Genomic DNA, 24,656 nt, shown 5'->3' with positions numbered 1-24,656 from the left:
ATGGTCTCTCGCAATCTGACATCAAACGTTTGAAAAGATTGGGGGGCACCATACATTTTACATAAGAAGGATAGCTTAGCTTTTGTAAAAGCCCTATTTACAATTTACATATTAATTGCATTAATAGGACACGTATAAGTAATAATTAGCGCTATCAAGAAATCCAAAGCATTTGTTCTTATAAAACCTCACTCATTTTTCAATGTGATTCGGTTTTCTACTAAATTATAGTTTATCCTATTCTATTCTCCAAAAAAAAATATTATTAAATTTATAATCATAAAAACACGGTTTTTTTAAGTTTTTCACATTCTCTTCAGTAAGTTTTTTTTTTTAATCTATGTGCAGAGCACGTGCATTTATGATTAGTATATATAAATGTCCATCAGTGCATGTTGGAGATAGTCTCACTTTGAGGCTGAGTCAACGATGCACAGGCAGAACTTTCAAGGGATTTGAGAAAAAATCTGCAAACCACTAGGACCATACCTGTATCCTACCTCTCATTAAATTTCTTCCACGTGTGTAACTCAAGTTATACCACACATGAAGGGGATTGTTCAGAATTGAGGTATATTTTCGGTGGTGGAAAGTTTTGAATTAACAGATATAGAATCCTGAGATGCTCCACTCATAGCCAATTGATTTGAGTCAGATGGAAAGACCATGCACGGATATACTTAAGAGTTAAGACAAGTATTCTTTTGTTTGAAAAAAAAATCCTTCTAAAAAAACCTACTTCCAATGAAGTGGTAAATTTTTTCGACTCGTATTTAATGGACATTGTGTAACACTTGTCCTAGTCTTACTTTCCAAAACATGTGACTTTCCAAAATATAGTCACATACTTTTGCGTTCAAGCTTGATATAGTGTACTTTTGCAGTTCGGCTTCGTCTACTGTTCACTTGACTACAATGGCAATCTAGTCGCTCTAAAATTATAGGATGCAGGTTTAGGGAGAAGGAAGATTTGGCAACCCTCAAAATCACCATGGTCTGAAAGACTACCAATCTGGACAGTGGAAATATCTTCGTAGAAGGTGTTGCCAGTTGCCACTCACAAAGCATGTAAAACCGAACCCTACCCTGCATATAGGATACTGATTTGTGCATAATCAGCATTGCTTTCGAGATGATAAACTCACACCTGCCAATGGAATTGAACTTTCGAACAGTTTCCATTTGATGTGGTCGGCAAACTTGGCAGAAACACCAGATACTACTACCGATCTTGAAACCAAACACTAAAGGACATTTTCTGTGAAAATCAAACATCTTAATCTTACCTTTCATTTCGAATCAACATAATTTAGCAATGAAATACCATTCTAACTTGTCTTTTGCTTTCTTTCTTTTTTTCCTCTAATTCTTCTAATAAAAATATTCTGAAATCCAAATATTGTTGCAGACACAACACAAGACCATCATAAAAAATTATTCACTGAAATAAACCTTAAAAACACAAGAAGACATCTCAACATCTCTCCTCCAACCTATTATCCCATTTTATTGAATTACAACTGAATCTGAATGCACTGCAATGAAGTACAGCTTAGAGTTATCTCTCACATCTGGTCCTTTTGTGTTTTGAACAGTTGTGCCCAAATAAATCTCAACCAACACTAAGAAGAATTCTTCAAAACCCACTCCACCAAAGTCGACACACCAAACCCTGTTGCTGCCCGTTTCTTATCATTCCAGACGGGGCCTGCCATGTCTATATGCATCCATTGAACCTTCTCATCAACAAACTGCAAGAAGAGTACAAACAGTTTCAGAATTAAATATTACCAATTACCAATTTTCCTGATAAATAAATGAAGAACACCAAATAAGCATGATACATGGACACACCATACTTTGAAAAAAAAAAAAAAATCCATGTCGAATACATAAGCACGTGTCCGTGTCGGACACATATCGGACACATTTTGTATGCGATTTAAGTAAATATTTGATATTTCGCCGTGTCAGACACTTTGTATCTGTGTCGGACACGGACACACCTATCCATGTCAATGTAACTTAGCAAATAAGAGTACAAACAGCACTAGTCCGCAGAATAAAGCTGCGTACAACTTACTATAAGCTCAGACCTAATACCGTTTCAAACCTAAACAGCTGTTCACATCCTATGCAATGTGATTTCCTGACCTCATGAAAGATTGTAGGCCTTGTGAATTCACCAAATGAGTAAACCATACCGAAAGACAAGGAATCACAAATGTGAAGGATCCCAGAATAGGCTTTTCCTATTATCCAAAGATTGTAGGCCTTTGTAGGCCTTGTGAATTCACCAAATGAGTAAACCATACCGAAAGACAAGGAATCACAAATGTGAAGGATCCCAGAATAGGCTTTTCCTATCCATAGAATGGATGTGATAGATACGTATGGCGACACTTCAGAATTCCAACTTTGCAAACTATGCTCAAAAGAGATAATGTTTCGATGAGATAGGTGCACATCATACATGCTCAAAAAGAAAATTAAATAACTTCGTTTCAAATGTGGACCCATTGTGCTGTCAAATTGGCATTAGTTTAATGCGTTTAAAACTCAATTACATTAATCCTTGTTGACTCTGGATAAAAAAGAGAGGAAGACTGATCCAAGATATACCTGTTTTAAGAATAGTGCTGCAGTGATAGCACCGCCTTGACGGCCACCTGTGTTAACCATATCAGCTACCCCTGATTTCATGGACTCCCAATAACTGTCTTCCAAAGGCATCCGCCAAAACTTTTCTCCACTTATCTCTGACGCACCAATTACCTCCTTTGCCAAATCATCACTTGGTGTAAAGAATCCTGATTTGTTTAAAAAATATGCATTAGATATATAAGAACCCAAAACTCTCTTCCTCTATGGATTATTCTACATTATCAGGTAATATATATTTCAGTGGGTAAAATTTACCAAGAAATTCATCAACAACTAACTAGAGTTAAAGGATTCTGACATGAAAATGAACAATTGGAGCAACTGAAAATTGTACAAACCTGCAATCGAAGGCCCAAGGGCAACTACACAAGCCCCAGTTAGTGTTGCAAGATCAACTATCTGCATATAACAGTTCAAATAGATGTTAGCAATAACACAAAATTTTGTTGCTGTAAACCAAGTGACCATCAATTATCTGTAATGGAAAATATACCAAAATTTTAGAATATTGAAATTTTCATTAGTGTCCAAGCAGAACAACCAAATATAAGGATTATTTTATTCCTGGGAAAGAGTTTCTGTTTCAAAAGACTTTCTTCAAAATGCATTTCTCACAAAGAACAAAATTCTAAGATTCAAATCAGATTTATCCACTTTTGAGGGTTAAGAATAAAACTTCCTTGCTTACACCAATTAGTCAATTTTTCTGTATCTGTGTACAAAAATTTCCTGAAGTATACATGCAAACTACTCATAGACCTCGAGATGTGAAATAGAAATTAACAAGCTTAAGAAACATTTGTGCCAACCTGGAGTCATGCTTATTCATTTGGAGTATACTTATACGAAGTAGATTTTTTTCGATAGTGACAGACGTGAAGGATACCAGTAAAATATCGAAATTGAGGGTTTGGAAGGATGAAGTCGCAGGAAATTTTAAACTCAAGGAGCATGGTTCAAACGTTACCCATTCTAGAGTGGCTATGGGATTGGGTTATTTATGAACTATTAACGGAGTTCAATCTAGGAGTCCATTATTTTGTAACTTGTGTTCCTACATTATAATTGCCTACTTGCTTTACTTAGATTTTTACTGGTAAAAATTAATGAAGCGAAATTTAGAAATTGGGTGCTTTTTGGTGATGATGGTTGCGTCAGGATCCTCCCACCATGTATGGGCCCTTAGATTCATTTATGTGACTTCATGTTCTGCTGAGGAATTTTATGGAAGTCATACCTTTCGGAGTAAATTCCATAAAAGCGAAGTAATCTGATAACTAATATTTGAAAAATACCTTGTCTACACCTTGGTTGCAAGTATACACCAAAGCATCTGCAAGTGTCAGTCTGCCTTCAGCATCAGTATTGTTCACCTGGACAAAGATTGATGGAACCATGCATACACACGAACAATTAGATGTCTATTCAATGTCAACAAGCCTCAAACATAATTGTAACACAGTACATGAATACATTTAGTACCTCAATTGTCTTTCCATTAGAAGCTGTGACTATGTCTCCAGGTCTCATGCCGGTGCCACTTATCATGTTCTCACAAGCTGCAACAATGAAATGGACCTGTAGAAAGCCACAATTAGAAACTATGTTCAAAACATGCCTGGCCTACTACTCACTAGACATAGTATAAAGCGAAAAATCTCTCGGTCTATAAACTCTACAAGGATATTGATCCAACAACATAAGCACATGACATACCTCTACTCCCAAAGGTTTGATTTGGCCAATGGCTTTTGCTGCACCTAGAACAGCTGCGGAGCCTCCCATATCGAATTTCATGAGCTCAATTGAACAACCTGGTCCGGTCTTGATATTGTAGCCGCCACTGATATCACAAGTAAAGTATAATGAAGACAAGATTTTATACACAATGCAGACACTCATATTTATAGATGAACTAAAATTTATGATATACGCATTATAAAAGCTCTACCAAACAAAAATTGCATGTCAAAAAGATTAAACCCTTTCTAACAGAACCGCAACTAAACTTTTGACGGGCCAAAATGAAAATATACAATTATTTATGTAGTATAAATATTAACGAGTAGGAAAACTTTGACAATAGAAGGTTTTGACAATGAAACATATTTGTGCATTATATATTAAACGTTTACAGATAGATATACAAAAATACAAAACCTTGTTCGGGTAATTATTTTCATTTATATAAGGAAATAAGCTGACTCGAGTGGCTGAGCTAATCTGAGGACAAAGGTATGAGGCATCAAACAACCATGGGATTTTTAACTTTTGATCCTCTGAAACTGCACACCAAGGCTCTTCCATCATATACTTTCGGGAAATGAGCTAATAAAGGAATATTTTCAATTCCTTTTTTCAAAACGAACAGGCCATAGAAATACAGTTAGGATTTGTTTAGAAATGAAAATCTTACCTGTCAAATGTCAAACCCTTCCCGACTAAACCCAACTTAGCTTTGACAGGCCCAGTAGAAGGTTTATAACACAAATGGATAAAATGAGGTGGATTTGAAGATGCAGCAGCAACACCCAAATATGAACCCATTTTCAATTCTTTGCATTGTTCAGCATCCAATATTGTTGCTGTAAAAACATCACTGTATGTAGATGCAATCTTTGAGGCCTCTTCTGCTAGTACACCTGAGTTAAAGTGAAACAAAACAATAGTAAGTTACTGAACTATCTTTACAACTCCGACAGAAACAGAGAGAATGTGCTAATGATTTTGATGTGGACCACATGGCCAACAAGGATTTGATCAACACAGTGAATGGTCTCATAAGATGAACTATTGGATAACTGAGATACATTAATTAATGGCACAGATGCTTGTACATATATAGTTTTACAAAACAAGAGATGTATTGTAAATCAAAAACAAGGAGAACCGCGACTAACCAGGAGTGAGAACATTTGCCGGTGCATTGACAAGCTCTTTTCCAAAGATCACTCCAGAGCACACATCGCTTGCATATTTGAGCTTATTCTCTAGATCAGGTCCAGCACCAAGACCAAGAATATCCACCGATTTGAGCAATGGCTTCTTCGACTCAGACTTGAATCTGTTATCTTCATAAACTCCCAAAACGGTTCCTGCATCCAAAAATCATATCACAGGGTTCAAGAGACATATTAAAAAATTAAATAAATAAAAAGCAAGAATCTCAAACGCAATTCGTCACAATTCACACACATACCAGAGGCAATAGCTGAAGCAGTGCTAAGCTTTGAATCAGCAGTGAGTCCCTCAGCAGAAGCGAGTGCAACAGCCACATCACTTGCTTGGACAGCCTTGGCTGCTGCAGCAACAGCTTCACCGAGACTCCTATAAGCAGCGGTAGAAGACGACGAGCCAAGCCCAATCAAGCCAATCCTTTTTGAACCCAAACCGGGTAACCTGAGCACAGTGGACTGCCCAGCCTTCCCAGTGAAATCCTCCTCTGATGATGATTCGGCCAATAGACCACCCAGCTGAGCATCTAGTTTCTTCAATATCGAATTAGCAAACTTTGAGTTCTCATCCTTAGCCATGTCTTTTTCCGATACTCCCACTGCAAGTATGTCTCCCTTCCATTGCACCAAATCGATCTCTTTTGCAGAAAACACAATCTATACCGAGTTTTTCACAAACCAATTAAACATACATCTCAGAAACAAATAAAAAAACATAATTCACCTAATATATCATCAAAAATCGCAAATCATCGAAGATATCCACTGCAATGAAAACCAATAAATCACACATATAATAAGACTACAGCTTAAAATCTTATACCCCAAACAATCTCATATAATCTACCTAACATATCATCAGATACACCAAATCAATAAGTCATACATTTTAGACCATAGATACAATTCTTTATAGAAATCCAACATACCCAAGTCGAGATAATCAGATAAACACATATAAAATTAGTCAAAAGAGAAAAAGAAGAAACCTTGGGAGCATCAATGTTGGAAGGGGTAGTGAGACCAAGAGTGGCTTTAGTGAGAGAGTGAGCCATGCGTAGTCTTTGTTTACAAGAAGAAGAAGAAGTGAAACAGATGCGGAAAAGAGATAACTTATTATGATAGAATAAAGAAGCGGTGGACGAACCGAGGAAGAGATGATGCGAAGAATTTAGAAAAACGGCACCACTACTACTACTAGCCATTGTGCTTGTTATAGAGTTTCACTATTTATGGACACTCTTTTTTTAGAGAGAGAGTGTGTAAAGTGCTGTGAGCTACTTCAGCTGCTGATGGATGCATTGACATCATCATATATTCCTTTATCCTCTTCTTTTTTTCATCAATTATCTGGACTAGATAAGTAGATCACTAGATCTGTAGATGTAATCATGTACTACATTGTTGTGCATCAGTGCATGACATTGTCCTTGCATGGACAACTTCACATTCTTTTTAATAACAACCGTGTGTGGTCACCAAAGGATTTTAAGGGAAAATAATGTCGTGTATGTACATTAGTTCAAATCAATTGAGCAATAGAAGACAGTAGTTACTAGTTTGTTGTTTTGGTGTTTTGTAAGCATTACATAGGGGCTGGTTATAAGTTACCAGCATTTCCAAATCTCTTATTATGTGCCAAAATTAATTAAGAATTCGTTTATTAGTTTATGTCACACTGATTACAAAAACTAAAAATTGTGTTTTCTAGTCTTCTAGATTCCAAGGCAAAAAAAATAGCATACAGACACGTTCCATAGCATACGAGACGCGTTCCCGTAAGTTATTTCAACAAGATACACCGGGATTCTTGTCCTACCTACATTAAATCTGTTCGCTCATAGTGAGCCACGCCGCTCATAGTGAGCTACGCCATCAAAGTTTTTAAAAAATCCCCACTTAAAAAATAATGAATATGTTGTTTACCAAATTAGCCTCATTGTTGGTGTGTTTAGCAATTTATAAAAAAAAAATTAGTCTTTTCACATATTTAGGAAATAAAAAACCAAATACACGCACTTATTTGAATAGTACATCGGGGGTAATTAAGTAATTAAAAACAAAAAAAGAAACCATAAACCAAAGCCTTTTGGCCTCTTTCAAAAACTCTCTTTTTCTCAAAACTCACCTTGATAGTGAGCATTGCCTCTATTTATATTGATATTGAGAAGAAAGAGTCTAAGAAACCAAGAAATCCTGCTGCAGATTTCAAGGTCTCCTCCATTTCAAGTAATGTAACTTTGTTATGGCTATCGTGGTGTATATCCTATGCTCAAGCAAAAACTCACGAATGCAAAACTCTAAGGTCTGTGATTCCAACAAATTTTAAATTGTGAATATCTGAAGATTTATCAATTAAGCCGTAGGAACACACTGCACTTGGTACAAAAGCGTTGTTTTCATGATCACCAATTTTACAGAATGGGTGATTGTTTGCAATAGGTATATTTATGTAAATCTGATCTTTTTTGCAGTTGAAAATGACACGGTTTTTGTATAACATTAATTATGCTCCTATTGCGTTTGCAAAAAAAGTTTGATCTATTTTGAGGCAGAGTACTTGACCTTTTTTTATCACCCTTTTATTTTTTGTTCTTTTTTTGTTTTTGAGTACAACTTCCATATCTATGCGAGCTTGAAAAGAATTGTTCTGTATAAAACTTGCACTGTCTTTTCCTAAGTGTCCTAACTATTTATCTTTAATTTCCGCTAGAAGATGAGCGTTATTATGCAATTCTAAGTGAAATATGAGAAAAAAAATCAAGGTCTGAAGTTCAATGAAAGTGGTGACTATTACAAAAGGTACATGCACCATCAAACTTGCAACGGTGTTCTAGGACGTTCAAAACGAATCATATTTTGGTGTAGTTTGTGGAGGGCTTATCAGATTCTAAATGATGAAAAGGGAAAGGAGAAGGAAAAAGAACAATAAATCTTGCTCTCTCACCTCTGGAAGCATCTTTCAAGACATTTCCACTCCACTCTCCTAGAGGTCTCAAGAGACTCAAGAGAACTGTTCTCACGTCCCTTCTCAAGATCAACAACAAAAGCTTTCCTACTATTGGAGAATGTCTTTTCCCAAGTTTTATGGAGGAAGTAAGAGATATTGGACTACGCAAGCTAGATAGAAATTAAAGTAATACTAATGTTTGGTCATTACATATCACATTTCAAACTTTAGAACCATTTCAAATTGAGTTGGGATTGCCTTATGCTTAATGCACTTCAAGACCAGTTTTGACAGGACTCAGAGAGGGGAAATAGAATTACGCTATTACATTTTCTTTTGGTGGAATGAAGTTATTACTGGTGCAATAGTGCTAAATCGTATTAGAATTGCAGAGTACCAATCAAAGTCATATGACGCATAGCAACATAGCTACTTCCAATGAAATATATTTGTTGGAATCTTGAATGAAATTGTGTCCTCATGGGTTTGAACCCATGACCTTATGTCTCTACTACCCTCTAATGAAACCAGGAGCTTCTGAAACTCATTCCACAAGCGGTTACAGATCAGCAAAATGAAATGCTCATAGCTATACCTAGCAGGATAGAAATAACAGACACAGTCATGGGTATGGATCCACAAAGCTCCCCAGGTCCGGACGGCTTTCAAGGCATGTTCTACCAGAATTGTTGGAGCATTGTGAGCACTGATGTTTGTCGAGCCATTATATCATTCTTCACTGATCACATCATCCCGCAAGGAATGAACGCAAATTTTCCGGTGCTAATTTCGAAGTGCACAAACGCCCGGGAGATTGGTCAGTATAGGCCCCTATGTTTAAGTAACTTCCTTTTTAAGATTGTTACTAAAATTTTGGCTAACCGGCTAACCTCTATTGTCATGAACATCATCTGTTGTGAGCAACATGATTTTTTGAAGGGGAGAATAGGAAGTACGGCAATTGCAATGGCCTCAGAACTCATTAATGATATGCATATAAAAAGATGGGGTGGGAATGCAGTCATCAAATTGGACATATCTCAAGCATTTGATTCTCTAAGCTGGGATTTCCTTCTTATGGTGCTGGAGAGCTTTGGATTCAGCCCAAAGTTCCGCGATATGATCAAGGCCATTCTCAGCAGCGCAAAGATCTCTATTTTGATAAACGGTGGACCATGTGGGTTCTTTGGCACTGGCAGAGGTCTTCGGCAAGGAGACCCTCTATCCCCGCTTCTTTTTGCTATTGCGGAGGATACTCTTAGCAGAAGCGTAGTGAGACTACAAACTTCATGCAAAACCATCCCTATGGCTTTTGTTGGGAATACATATTCTCCATCACATCTGCTGTTTGCGGACGACATCATCCTTTTTGCAAATGGAAGCTTAAAAGGACTCAGATACTTGAGAAATTGCCTCAATGACTACCAACTAGCGTTTGGGATGACTCATAAATAGGGAAAAAAGTAAGTTGTTCCTCGGAAGCATGACAGCCACCAAAAGAAGAAAGGTGGAAGCAATTTTTGACATGAAGGAAGGCTCCTTGCCTGAAGTATACTTGGGGGTCCTGTTATTTAAAGGTCGTGTCACTCAATCCAGCATGCAAATTCTAGTTGACAAGATCAAAAAGAGAGCAAGTGGATGGGCAGGAAAGTTACTTTCTTTTCAGGGGATAGTGGTCCTTGCACACTCTATACTGAACAGCATACCAGTGTACAACATGGGAATCTACAAATGGCCGATACAAAGCATAAAGGAAAGGGAAAAAGCCATCAGAAACTTCATATGGTCCGGAAACCCAAAGAAGAAGAAAAGACTATCACGCTAAAATGGGTGAAAGTGTGTAAGTAAAAAGGCGAAGGGGGACTAGGCCTTAGACCCCGAAAGAGTTGAACCCTTGCGCTTTCATGAAACGGCATGGCAAATGATCCACGACGGACAACCGATGGTCGCATATATGGTGCGAAATACAAATTGAAGCCACGGAAGGTGGTTGGCTAGCCACAAATGCTCATCCATTTGGAAAGGGCTGAAATGGTATTTGGAAGAAATGAAAGGGCACATGGGCTGGTCTATTGGATCGGGTAGCTCTCTAGACGCCACGGAAAGATGATTGGGCTGGTCCAAACTTCGGCAATAGCCCCGCGATCCACATTTTAATTTGGAGCAATCATTCTTCAAAAGTTCGAGACTTGATAGTGAACAATCAATGGAGCTTTCACGATAGTTTGATCGATGTTTTCGCTCTTCTAGGGATGGATCTCAACTCTCTGCTGCCTCAAGTACCGAAATTGAGGATAGTAGAATATGGAAACCGGATAAGGAAGGCAAATTTCGGTGTCCCTCGCCCGACACCATCGAGAGAATGGGGCATTTGTTTGGTGGGGTACAATCATTTGGAACGACTATATGTGCACCCGGGACACCTGGTATAGCATGGAAAATACTGTAAAGAATCATCCCGACTGATGATAAGGTGAAGAGTAAATGCATTCCGATTGTTTCCAGGTGTGATGGATGCAAAGAAGAGGAGGAGAGTTACGACCATTTGTTATGGAGCTGTCCCACCACTCAAGCACTTTGGGAATGGATTCTTCATTTATTTCATTTGAATCCGCAATTAGTAGCAAGAGAGGTAGACATAAAGGGACTTTTCAAAGCAAAAAGACTTGCAAGTCCTTTGATCAGAGAGTTGTGGACTGCGGCAGTTCTAAGCATGCTAGTAGCTATTTGGAAGATGAGAAATTGTCAAAGATACAATGACGCAAGATTCAGCTCCAGACACATAAAGAACTAGGTAAGGAAGGGCATTCAAGTCATTCATCGTCGTCTATGAGCTACATGTACAACACCGCTTTGCCGAACTTGCTATTCTACACTCATTAGATATCGAATGCAAGCCAAAGCCGTGCGGTCTGATTCAACAGTCATTTGGTACCCTGAACAAGGAGAAATTAAAATCAATTGTGATGGATGTTCACTTGGAAATCCGGGAAGAGGAGGGCTGGTTTAACATTCGAGAGATTACCAATCCAACTTACTTGGAATTCAGGCACAAGGTCTCGGGGTGGTCACCAATTATGAGGCAGAAAGCATTGCGATTGTATTAGCAGCAGAGATAGCAATTGCGCATGGATGGAGGGTAATATGGATAGAAACTGACTCCCAATCGGTTGCTCAATCTTTTGCAAATGGTCACATTTCATGGAAACTGAAGACTAGATGGGAAAGAGCCACTCAAAACTTGATATCCTACAGGATAACACATAGTTGGAGAGAAGCTAACTTTAGTGCGGACTCGGCATCAAAGCATAGGGCGACTCTGGATTTAGATGCATCGGAATGGAGTGCATCACGACCATCTTTTGTACCCAAAATTGAGAGTCCTGATCAGGTGTACTTTAGATTTAGCTAGAGTATGTTCACTCCTTTTGCAATATGGTGGGATCCTTGTATGTAACTTGTTAAGGTTGACTCATCATGTAACCTTATATTGATATTAATATATTCACATTTTGCCTGCAAAAAAAAATGGAGAGAAAGCCTACAACTTTCTTGAGAATTTAGCTAAAGACACTCAACAATGGAGTAATAGCAACGAGGACGTAGCTAGAGTGGAGGGGGTGCCGAAGCAATTTGGCAACCAAATTCAAGAAGACCCAAATCAAGCAATGCAATCAATTATAGCAAGCCTATCAACATGACTTGAAACTCTAAACAAGAAGTTTGATCAGTTCTCCATGAATCCTCCAAAAGCAAACAATTTCCAAGCTAAACCTCAGCCATCCAAACCTTGTTATGCCATTTGTGAGCTATGTACTGATAAAGGCCACACCACTGAAGAGTGTTCGTACTATCTGTATACTAATGCAGAGGCATATAGTATCAACTCTTTAGGAAGAAATAACCAGTTTAATCAAGGACATAATTATTGGAAGCCACAAAATACAAATCAGAGGAATTTTCCTCCAGGATTCCAAAATCAGTCAAATCAGTTCCAGAATAACCAGTATCAATTCCAAGACCACCAGCAACCATACATAAATCAACAGTCATAATAGAACCAGCAATACCAAGCCAACACAAATAGAGAGTTAGTATCAGATCTTATGAGTGGATACATTGCTCCTACGCCTCAGTCGAGTAAAGCAGTTATCCCACATCTGGAAGAAGTTATCACCACCATTGTCAATGAGCTGAAACAGACAAATCAAAAAACCCAGAAGTTAGAGAATAACTTTAGTGTCATTCAAGGCCAGATAGGGCAAATCGCTGCCGCCTTGACAGAGAGATCAAAAGGAGCATTACCAAGCCAGCCGGAGTCAAATCCGAAAGGAAGAGGTGTCTTGCGGGTGGATAACCTGGAGATTACTCATGACCAAGTTAATTCTGTCTCCACTCTGAGGTCAGGCAAGAAAGTTGATAACAAGATTGTCTATGAACCAGGAAAAAATTCTGCAGAGCCTAAGGTAACTTATGTCCCCACCATCCCACCCAATTCTAACATTCCAGATATATCTAGTGCTGTGCCACCTGCTGAAGAAACTATTGCAAAAGAAGTTGAAGGAACTACTGTGGAAGTAAGTAAGAAGAAGTCATCACGAGTGACTCCACCTGTCACTCCACTATCTGTTACCAAGCCAACCGAAGCCGAAAGAAGAGAACCAATATTGAAGAATCCACCAGCACCGTTTCCTTCGAAACTAGTGAATACCAAAAAGGATGACCAGTACAAGGAGATTTGCGATGTATTTCAGAATTTGCAGATTAATATCCCATTTCTGACCGCCATCAAGCAAGTTCCCTCGTATGCCAAGTTCCTGAAAGATCTAGTGAAGAAGAAGACCAACATTCCGAAAGAAGCTTTTATCGCTCAAAGATGTTCATCGTACCTACAGAATCTAGCGGTTGTGAAACTGAAAGATCTTAGAAGTTCAACTGTTACATGCAAAATTAGAGATTCTTTGGAGGAGCAAGCTTTATTAGATTTGCATGCCAGTGTGAATCTTCTACCATATTTCGTCTACGAGAAGTTAGGCTTGAAGGATCTAAAACCTACTGATGTTACTTTACAGTTGGCAGATAGATCAGTGAAGATACCTAGAGGAATCATTGAAGACGTCATAGTCAAGATCGAAGATTTCTATTATCTGGTTGATTTCATAGTACTCGACACAGAACCTACATCTGGTAGGTAAATATCAATCATTTTAGGTAGACCATTCTTGGCCACTATAAATGCACTCATCAACTGTCGAAACGGTAATATGACGTTATCCTTTGGTAATATGAGAGTCGAGACCAATGTTTTCCATATGTTACACAACAACCAAGGAGGTGTGTGATGTGAACGAGGTATGCATGATTGAAGCATTAGCACAGGATTATCTGACTCATTCATATCCTACTGATGAGTTGTTGAAAGCTCTGACAGACTCAGATTATGAGGAACTTAGTGTCGAGGCAATCAATGCGATTTTGGATTCATCACCTGTCATGAATGACAACAAGTTCAAATAAAAGTTTGAATTGCCTATGCTTGATGAACCATCTAAAAAGCTTAAGAAGGAGCCACCTAAGCTAGAATTGAAGCATTTGCCGTCTACACTCAAGTATGTTTTCTTGAGAGATTTGGGAACCTACCCAGTAGTCATTGCATCAGATTTAACTGAGGAGCAGGAATCCAGGTTAGTAGCACTTTAAAAAAAATACAAGTCAGCTATAGGTTGGACAATTGATGATATCAAGGGGATCAGCCCTATGATAGTTCAACATATGATTCATTTGGAAAAGGATTCCAAGACTTCTAAGCAACCACAAAGGAGGCTTAATCCGAAGATACTCCTTGATGCCGACATTATCTACCCTATTTCTGATAGTCAATGGGTTAGTCCAGTTCAAGTTGTGCCGAAGAAGTCCGAAACCACAGTGATCGAGAATGAGAACAATGAGTTGATTCCAACCAGGATTCAGACTGGATGGAGAGTTTGCATCGATTACAGGAAACTGAATAGTGCATCGAGGAAATATCATTTTCCATTGCCATTCATCAATCAGATGTTAGAAAGATTAGCTGGACAAGCTTACTACTGCTTTCTTGATGGTTACTTAGGATATTTTCAAATCCATATTCACCCTGAGGACCAAGAGAAGACCACATTCATATGTCCGTTCGGAACATTTGCCTACCGTCATATGCCTTTTGGTCTATGCAATACACCGACCACTTTTCAGCGATGCATTATGAGTATTTTTGACGATATGGTGGAGAAATATATGGAAGTTTTTATGGATGATTTTTCAGTTTTTGAATCATCTTTTGAGAATTGCCTACACCATCTCTCCTTAGTCCTTAAACATTGTTGTGATACCAACTTAGTTCTGAACTGGGAAAAGTGTCACTTCATGGTAAAGGAAGGGATAGTGCTGGGTCACCAAGTTTCAAAAGAAGGAATTCTAGTGGATCGAGCGAAGATTGATATTATAAAGGATCTACCCAAACCGAACTGTCAAAGATATACGTGCCTTCCTAGGTCACGCTGATTCTATCGTCGATTTATCAAGGATTTCATTGAGAATTGCAAGGCTGGCATCACATCTATTAGGGAAAGATATTGTCTTTGATTTTGATACCTCATGTGTCGAAGCTTTTATGAAGTTGAAGGAAGCACTCACTTCAGCACCAATCATTCATGCGCCCGATTGGAGCCAACCATTTGAGATCACGTGTGATGCATCTGATTATGTTATAGGAGCCGTTCCAGGACAAAGAGACAAGAAAGTGTCGTACGCAATCTATTATGCTAGCAAGACTCTAAATGGAGCTCAGATTAATTATTCTACCACTGAGAAGGAACTCTTAGCCGTTGTCTATTCTCTTGACAAATTCCAACAATATCTGATAGGTTCAAAGGTGATTGTCTATACTGACCATGCTGCTTTGCGTTATTTACTCACTAAGCAGGATGTCAAGCCTAGGTTGATCCGATGGATACTACTTTTACAATAATTTGATTTGGAGATACGTGATAAGAAAGGAACAGAGAATGTCGTTGTTGATCACCTTTCTAGATTGCTAGTGGAGAATGTGGAAGACAACTTACAAATCTGTGAGACTTTTCCTGATGAACAGTTGTTCAGTATATCAGAAGTACCATGGTACGGCCACATCGCAAACTATCTTGTGACCAACAAGCTAGGTACCATCGCATTGGAGCAAGCAAGAAAAAGATTTATTCTACTCAAAGGCCAGATATTATTTTTGGGATGATCCATACTTATTCAAGAAGTGTTCGGATCAGATTATTCAAAGATGCATCCCAGAATCGGAACAGGAATCCATTCTGTCACGATCAGCCTTGTAGAGGACACTTTGGCCCGCAGCGTACTGTAAATAAGGTATTACAAGCTGGTAACTATTGGCATACTCTTTTTAAATATGCAAATGTTTATTGCAAAGCATGTTCGAGATGCCAATTTTTGGGTAAGACCTCGAAAAGATTCGAGTAGCCTCAACAACCGATCCTTATCTCAGAAATCTTTGATGTATGGGGTATATACTTCATGGGACAATTTCCGCCTTCTTTTGGTTACAACTATATTCTACTGGCTATGGACTATGTTTCAAAGTGGATTGAAGTAGTTCCTACAAAGACCGCCGATCATAAAGTCGTCGTGGACTTTCTGAATAAGAACATTCTACCAAGATTTGGAACACCAAGAGCCATCATCAGTGATAACGGTTCTCACTTTTGTAACCGTGTATTTGGGAATCTTATGGCAAAGTATGGAGTAATTCACAAGCTAGCTTTACCATATCATCCTCAAACTAATGGTCAAGCAAAAGTTTCGAATAGGGAAATCAAGAGTATTCTAAAGAAGACAGTTAATCCTTCTAGGAAAGACTGGTCTCTTAGACTCCAAGATGCACTATGGGCATACAAAACAGCATTCAAAACACCCATAGGGATGTCACCCTATCGCTTGGTATATGGAAAGGCGTGCCATCTACTTGTTGAGTTAGAACATAAAGCATATTGGGTAGTAAAATAGATGAATTTCAGCCTAGATCAAGTAGGAGAAAGGAGGAAGCTTTAGATCAGTGAATTAGAAGAATTGAGAAGTGATGTTTATGATAAGTCAAGGATTTACGAGGATAAGACTAAAGCATTACATGACAGAAGAATTCTGAATAGAGAATTTGAACCTGGACAGAAGGTTCTGGTCTATAACTCTCGTCTAGAAATTTTCCCTGGAAAGTTGAGATCTAGATGGACGAGACCGTTTATAGTAAGACATGTCACACCTTTTGGAGCTATTGAAGTAGAAGACATAAAGAGAATGACTCATTTCAAAGTCAACGTTCATCGACTAAAGCCTTTTCTGGAGTTACCTACTGGAGACGTGGAGGCCGTTTTCTCAAGGATCTGGTTTATCAGACCACTGTTGAAACGAAAAATTGGGGTAAGTTACCTACACACCTTAAATATTACATTATATGTCTTGCTGAACCTGTTACTCTGTCTAATTTAAATTTTTTGCATGACGAAGCCAAGCGTCGTAAGCTTGACTCCTTAGGATCTCATTAGTATAAGTGTCATTGATAGTCGGGCCCTCAGATTTTCATAACTTCATCATTTACTGAGAGGAGTTGCAAGCGCCAGAGTCAAAGTCTCATAACTCTAGTAGACTGAGTATAAAATGTCTACAAGAAGTAAGCATGTTGTTGAGAGATCAATTTTGAGGTGGGAATACTAGTCTTGAGGATCTTACTATAAAGGACTCAAAAGTCTTGAGAATCTGACTTTAAAAAACTCACATTACGTCTTGGGGATCGAAAAAAAGACCTAAAAATTTGTTTCTTGAACTAATTATTGATATTCGACATCAATAGTAATATCCTACATTTTTCTCATCCATTTCATTTACTTCTTTATATATTGAGGTCAATGCATGCATAAGTATGGGGAGGGTGTACTTGAGAAATGAATTTCAAAAATTAGTTTCAAAAAAAAAATAAAAAAATTAAAAAAATTAAAAAATATATATATATATATATATATATATATATATATATATATTTATATTATATATATATATATATATATTTGTTTCTATATCAACAGCATGAGAAAAATGAATTTTAATGATGAGTCTGGGATATATATTCTATACTGCTTAGTGTTAAGTTTGATAGATAGTTGATATTATTGATTTCATTACCGCTTAGACTATTTATTATACTTGAACATAATTCTTGTTGATAGAATTCTTTATCAAGGTACCACCATAGTACTTGGTCAGTTTTGTGTACTTTTGCTAGAAGAGAGATTTAAACCCCTAGTAAACTGGAAGTAGAATTTTTAGACTTAGCCCGTGAGATTTGAGCTTTATACCAATTCTTTGGAAAGTTCTTACAAAAAATCCGAGTCTTAGTGACTCAACATCTTCCAGTTCTTTATGTCGTTGTAATATAGTCTCATTATTTGTTGATTTGGTTAATCACGAAGTGACATAAACTGGGGAGATTGTCATTAGGTCTTGTAGTCTATTCGAAACAGAGTATCATACTGATAAGTCAAGTAGTGAACTCATTCAGCCTTTATCCCACCTAGTAGGACCATCATGTTAAACCCTTTTGAGCCTTACAATAAGCCATTTTCTTTCATAAAACCCTTTACCATTTACCCAACTCCAGACAAGGAGTATAGCCAAAAACTTTTATCAGCCATACCCATATGTTTCTGAGAATACGAGGGGAACAAGGAGGAAGAAAGAGCACAAAAGGAAGATTACAAGGAAATATCAGAGAGATGCAATGAAGACCATAATTCTGTTCAAAGTGAAAGAAGCTAGTGGAAAATAAGCATATCCAGTACTAATCAAGGATATACTACTGAGCTTTAAAAAAAAAGTTGAACAGAATGGATAGAAAAACTAAGACAAAGGAAGAATTTTCTCTGCAATACAGAATTTGAAGAAATCTTCTAAAGAATGAAGCAAAATCTTTAGTATTTCAGAAACAACCTTTGAATCCTTTTTACCTTTCCTTCATAAACCAATACCCAAGCCAAGTTACAACCCATGCCTTATCACTACAGTATGGTACGAAGTCTAGAATAGGTGAGAGAATGCTAAAGTGAAGGACCCGACACTTCATATGTGATTGACATTTTTTCCATGAGACTACTGTCATCTAGAAGTCTGTTTTTCAAGGTAGTATGTGGGATGTTCGTATTCATTATTCTTTTCCCCACATACATAAGGTAAAATAGTATACCATCTTCTGAGAGATTCTTTTCTGAGAGTATGACCGGTGAGGATTGAAAGTCGAGATTATCTATCTAAAGGTAAACTAGGGATTCCATTTCTTGGATAGGAGAGTATAGGAGATTGACTAAGTACACACATAAGCCTTGATTGAGAATTTTGTCAATTTTTACTATCTCCCATCATAATCTATAAGTCTTTGCAACAATGTAGTTAGCAATGGAGACCGTCTGTTGGAGTAAGCACTAAGTGGGTAAGGAATTTCTTTCTCTGAAAAATATTATCATTCTTGAACATGCTATTAATTGATTTTGTGGGTATATCACTTGAAAACCCTCACAAGACTATAACTCGTCCTTTTTGGAAAACTTAAAGGTTTAAAGCCTTGTTGCATATGGTAAATGCAATCACGATGCCTGTGAAAGTGAGTTAGGATTTTATTTTTGTTATTAGGATGTGATTTTGATCACTTATCTTTTTTTTATCTTATTTGCTAAAAGACTAGCAAAAAGCTAGTTGGGAGTTGTGATAAGTGCTCAAAAAGTATAATTTAACTCTCGATTATGCCTCTTATTTAGCCATCTTGGTTTACTAATAGTGTTTGTAAGTTATGTTTTATGATTCTACAAGTGAAAGAGAGAGTTTTGTAGAATATTAGAGAAAAAGGGGTAAAATAGAGCAATTCAGAGCATTAATGATCACATGGGAAGCCCGTGCACAATCATGGAGAAGGCCAAGGAATTGAAGCTATTAAAGATACGATTTGAACCTATTTTAAAGCCTATTTGGAAGCCCAAGGCCAAAGGATTCGTTGCTTGGACCAAAGCCCATAAAAGAGGATAGAAGGATAAAGCAAAATAGGCAAAATAGACTTCCGCGTCTGGGACGCATGGATCGTGTGTCCAGACGCAATGCTCGTGGTTCGAGGCGTAAGGATCAAGGCGTCGACGCATGAAACGCATTTCTTGTAGCCACTTCCTTCTCAGTTTTGGAGACGAAGTTGAACTCTGAAAGAAGTTGATTTGTATTAAGAAACAAATGGCGGTTTGGAATGCTTATAGAACTCATTGTAACCCCTATAAATAGAGGACCTAAGTGCCTCATGTAATTTGCCAATTCACTTATACTCTTATCTCCAGAATTTGAGGCAGAGAGAGATTAATAATAAAAGATTCGGTTTTAACTAGTCGAGTATTAATAAATTAGTCTTTCTAGTCTTATGTTTTTCAACTATTCTTCTTCTCATTCTTCGTGTTCTTCCTTCTTTATGGAAGGCTAATCTTCTCCTTCAAGGGAGAATATGAAGCCGGTGCTTAGGGTTCGTTGATTCTTCTGGTTCATGGTATTCTCCAATCAGGTTAGTTATTTATGTTTTTAGTTATTAGTTCCATTGCCCAGACCAGGGGATGGAAGTATAGATTAAGGTTTTTATTTATTGCAATCGAATATCATGCTAGTTTAGGGTTTTATTTATTGCAATTGAATATTTACTAGTGACATGATTTTATTTATTGCAATTGAATATAATGCTAGAATAGGGTTTTATTTATTGTAATTGAATATTATAATATTATTCTCTACTTTTCTTCTAGTTATGTAGTGTTTTAGAGTAAGAGAAGTATTCCTTGTGTTTGCTTTAGATGGTGATTCATTGAATAGCTGCCCAAACTCACATAAAAGGAAATAAGATATTAATAGCATAAACATAAGAACAACCTTAAGTAGAGTTATTCGTTAACGATGTTTTGTTCAAGAGGGCATCGGCACTCGCTCGATTATCTAATTGTGAGAACAACCATGAATCAAAAGGTCATTGAATCAAAAGTATTAGTGGATTCTAATCTCTTGAATTCCCTCTCTTATAAATTTTCAATAGTTTAGTTAGTTTAGTTTAGTTTAGCATTAGAATCTAAAATCTCTACAGTCATAGTTTTTAATCCCTCAAACCCTTTCCAGTCCTGTCATTCCTATAACATACACTTAAAAGTGGAACGATACCCTACTCATCTTTTACTTATTGAAGGATAATTAGGTTTTGATTCGCTTCTATTTTGTTCAACGACCATCATCTATCTACATAATACATATGTCATCTCATAAACACACAAAAAGAGCGAGTGTCAAAGGCTTTTATGGAATGATCGTAGATTCTTGGCTGGTGCTGCATCGGCAACTACTTGCAAAACAGTATGTGTATATTACACCATTTTTCATATTGAGACATTAGACAGTAGCATTCTACCAAATTAGAAATTAGGTAGCTGTTTAACTTTTCCCCGGTGTAATGAATGCTTAGAGGTTGTGTCAGAAAATAGCTAAGATTTTCTTTCTGATTACTTTTCTTAGTTGCCAAATAAGAATAGAACTATGACAAATCTTTTCTACATGGTTTTGAACATCAGTAAAGTTCTTAATAATTTCTCAAAGAGTTATAGGGCGAAAATCTTCGGTTGCATTATACGAAATTACCTTACCACACTTCCCACACTCCTGCACAACATTAAACACAACAAGATATATGCGCATGGTACGTGAATGTACATACTTAAATAGGTATGCACACATGTTGTTTGTGGTATGCACATAGATTACCTATTTTAGGTATTCAAACTAATTATTGTACATACCACATAGGGTTGGAAATGGAGCGGGTTCGGGTCGGGTCAAACCTCTTTACCATATTAGGATCCATCAGGTCTCTGGTCTCCATATCCATTAAAAAATACAAAAAATACACTATTTTAATGATTTTCATATATAAATGTACGATATAAATTAATTTTTAGGCATCAAATTATGAATCTTGTTAAAATGGTTCGGATTCTAGTCACAAACATAGAAACCATATCCGTTAAAATGGATTCGGGTTGAATCCCGTACCATTTCCAGCCCTAATACCGCAATAGGTATGCACACATGTTACTTTGTCGATTGTCCTTTTGCAAGGGCCCTTTGGTTTGGTATGGACGTCCATTATATTGTTTATAGTGTATCATCCTTATCCTTCAAGGAGTAGCTGGAAAATGTCCTTTGCAGATGTAGCAGACATCAAGAAGGACAAGAACTTCTACAAAAATTGGCGATATCACTTTGGTGTATTTGGTTGGGTCGTAACACTGCCAGGTTTGAATCTACTTCTATTAATCATGTCAGTTTTCTCTTTAAAGCTAATAATCTCTTTACCTTCTCTTTGAATGCAAATGAGAATAATATAAACAACATTGCACAAGATAAGGTACCTATCTGGGTTGGTTGGTCTCTGCCACCAGTCGGTTGGTATAAGTTGAATAGATAGCTTTGCTTTAGGATGTCCTGGACCAAGTGGTGCTGGTGTTATTGTTAGAAATGATTATGGTGGTTTTGTATGTGGTTTATCTGTTCCTTTTAAGCGCGCAAGTGCCATGTTTATGGAGTTTTACACATTGAGATGGGGTCTCAGGGTGGCCAATTAAGAGTCTGAAATTTGAACGTTTAATTGTGGAAGTAGACTCCTCCTATCTTTGTTCCGCTGTATTGAATGAGCTGGAAGACATACCAATGGAGGTTGTGGTGTTACTAGATGATATTAAACATTTAATGAATGCAATTCCTGAAGTTAAGATGACGTGGAATTACAGAGAAGGGAATTGGCCGGCTGATGCATTTGCTAGATATGCCTCCAACCAAGCTAATGATGAAGTATGGATGGGTGACCCATTTAATTGTGAAGGGGGTATTGAATTTCCTGAGGAATCATTTTATGGATTTTTAACATTTCTTGGATCCATTAAAATGATTTTTGTACGTATTATAATTATGATTAAAAAGAAGGTTTTGGTAATTTGTTCATTCTGCAGTAAACAAGGTTTAATTACTTCTTATTTAGTTATGTGTGCACCGAAACACCAATGATATAATGGACATCTCTTCTTCAATATTTTTTTTTTCTATTTTTGATTAATTGACTATTTTAAGACCCCTCATCTTATTGCTGTTTGGGATTAGGTTATTTAATTTTTGTAGATAGTGCTCATAAACCTAAATATGGCTGATGTTTATGACTGTCCGAACGCAATGACTCGGCTTTTCTTCCAACAAAAGATGTCATTCTTAACTTTGTTACGTTGCTTGCATGCTTTTTATAATCATTTGGTGGCGTTCTTTTTCTTTTTTATCATTATTATGAGAAGGACAACAACTGGGCTACTTCCGATTTCTTTATAATCACTAACATAAGATCACGGGTACTTTTAATATTTGCTTAAGTAATTAGTGTAGCACTATCACTAATTTTTCCATGTATATTTTCATGGAAGACACAACATACTTTAAAATTCATCGGGCAAGGGTTGGAGATCGAATTGTGGCAGATATCCAGGTATGTCTATAGCTAAACTCAAATTTGAGAAGTGAATATCTTACAAACTTCTAAATTATTTCATAGATGAATAGATGTATTGATTATTGTATATCCTGCTTTTCAAATTGCTTTGGCTATTTCACTGTTAGCAGTTGCATTTAAGACTTTCAAGTGCTTATTGTTACATGATCATATTTTTTTCACTAAACCAAACTCTCCAACTTGCGTATCTAACATTGCACACATCTTTGGTTGGGTTCAAATAATTCTCTTCATATCAGGATTCCATCTTTAGCATGTAGTCAAGCGTTGTGGATTAGTGGAATTTTATTTTCATTGTAACCATGTTTATTGTATCTTACTCATATCAAAATTTATAAATATTTTGTTAGCTTTTATTCAATGAGTTACAGTGTTAATGCCTTCCACGGACGTAAGCTCCAACTGCTAAATTTTCTTAAAGTAATTCGCAACTCACCAACACGACCACAAGTTAACTAGACATACATTCAATACACACATTTTTCTCTTCTTCATGTGTGTGTGTGTGTGTGTGTGTTTTTTTTTATGCAGTCAATTATTTTCCGTTGTATGCAGATTGCTTCACTGTCTTAAGTTTTGTATTTATTATATGTTCTAGAGATATAGATCATCTGATCATGAATGGTAAACTTAACTAATAGAACCACATTATGATATTTACTAAATTATGTGCTTTTGTTATTGATACTATTCCAATAAGTTTAAATAAATGTCATGAAAATGTCTTGAGTTCTCTACAAAATATTTGTAAATGGTATGTGTTAAATATGTTGTTCAAGTCATTCAAATAATGTTTATCATTGGGTAATTGTTATGCCTAAGGAGTAGCTTTGTCAAACAGTGGACGTACCTGACTGCTCTGTCAAAGCAAGGAAACAATATATATAAAAGATGAATTTCCCCACCACATGATACGGTAAAAACTATCACTGTTTGAGAGATGCATTGGATTGGGATGAGAGTAGGTATCAATATTGGGATGAGAGATGCATTGGAAAGCGCAGGGCATAGGTAAAACTTTCGCAATCTTACAAATTCTATGGCAGAGATATGGGCATATGCTTGAGGTGGCACATGTTACCAGTAAGGAGAATTGGTTATGGAAACTTATTAAAGAGTGTAAATTGCTAACGGGTGGTTTTTGAGGAAGTTGATATTTGTTTTGGGGGGGTTAACAAGCAAACAAGGCAGCTCATTTGCTAATGTTTGTTCGCTGTGGTTGACAAGCAAGTATATAGTTGTTCTCTCAACTATGTTTCAGTGCAAATTTTGTAATTTTGATTTTGTGAAATATTAGATGTCTTGCTTCATTTTGTAATTCCATTACGTCAGATTTTATCTTGGTAGGTTTATAACATGATCCAACAGAATAAAAAGAAAATGTTAAGTTACCACATGTTTATCATACAAAAATGGGCTTATGTATTAAGCATATAAAAAG

At 37.0% G+C, this 24,656-nt stretch overlaps 1 protein-coding gene and 1 long non-coding RNA gene across 3 annotated transcripts; one reads left to right on the top strand and one right to left on the bottom strand.

The window, feature by feature from the left end:
• Positions 1-1,321: 1,321 nt before the first annotated feature.
• On the bottom strand, positions 1,322-7,026 carry LOC147508265 (leucine aminopeptidase 1-like). The gene is made up of 10 exons (XM_086600819.1): positions 6,608-7,026; positions 5,864-6,275; positions 5,565-5,759; positions 5,081-5,306; positions 4,381-4,507; positions 4,147-4,242; positions 3,960-4,037; positions 3,003-3,063; positions 2,623-2,810; positions 1,322-1,751 (listed from the first exon to the last, which is right to left on the bottom strand). Exons 1-10 carry the CDS (start codon positions 6,821-6,823, stop codon positions 1,623-1,625), a joined length of 1,728 nt encoding a protein of 575 aa, XP_086456945.1. The 5' UTR covers positions 6,824-7,026; the 3' UTR covers positions 1,322-1,622.
• A 689-nt stretch (positions 7,027-7,715) lies between these two features.
• On the top strand, positions 7,716-24,300 carry LOC147508264 (uncharacterized). 2 transcript variants are annotated; one of them, XR_015216333.1, is made up of 3 exons: positions 7,716-7,923; positions 23,130-23,191; positions 24,057-24,300. It is a non-coding gene; the product is annotated as an uncharacterized LOC147508264 (long non-coding RNA). The 2 variants fall into 2 exon arrangements; XR_015216334.1 differs by lacking the exon at positions 7,716-7,923 and adding an exon at positions 21,189-21,957.
• The last annotated feature ends 356 nt before the right edge of the window (positions 24,301-24,656 follow it).

Source organism: Coptis chinensis, chromosome 3 (assembly GCF_015680905.1).
Source record: "Coptis chinensis isolate HL-2020 chromosome 3, ASM1568090v1, whole genome shotgun sequence".
In the NCBI taxonomy this organism is placed as follows: domain Eukaryota; kingdom Viridiplantae; phylum Streptophyta; class Magnoliopsida; order Ranunculales; family Ranunculaceae; genus Coptis; species Coptis chinensis.
Note: the sequence above shows the minus strand (reverse complement) of the source record. Positions and strands in the feature narration are given on the sequence as shown.

What these genes read in the sequence shown, in the direction of transcription:
- LOC147508265 (XM_086600819.1), bottom strand. Translation starts at nt 6,823, where the DNA reads ATGGCTAGTAGTAGTAGTGGTGCCGTTTTTCTAAATTCTTCGCATCAT. An exon ending in TCAAACCTTTGGGAGTAGAG is followed by an intron (nt 4,243 to 4,380) that starts GTATGTCATGTG and finishes GGCTTTCTACAG; the next exon opens with GTCCATTTCATTGTTGCAGC. An exon ending in CCTTGGGCCTTCGATTGCAG is followed by an intron (nt 2,811 to 3,002) that starts GTTTGTACAATT and finishes TAAACAAATCAG; the next exon opens with GATTCTTTACACCAAGTGAT.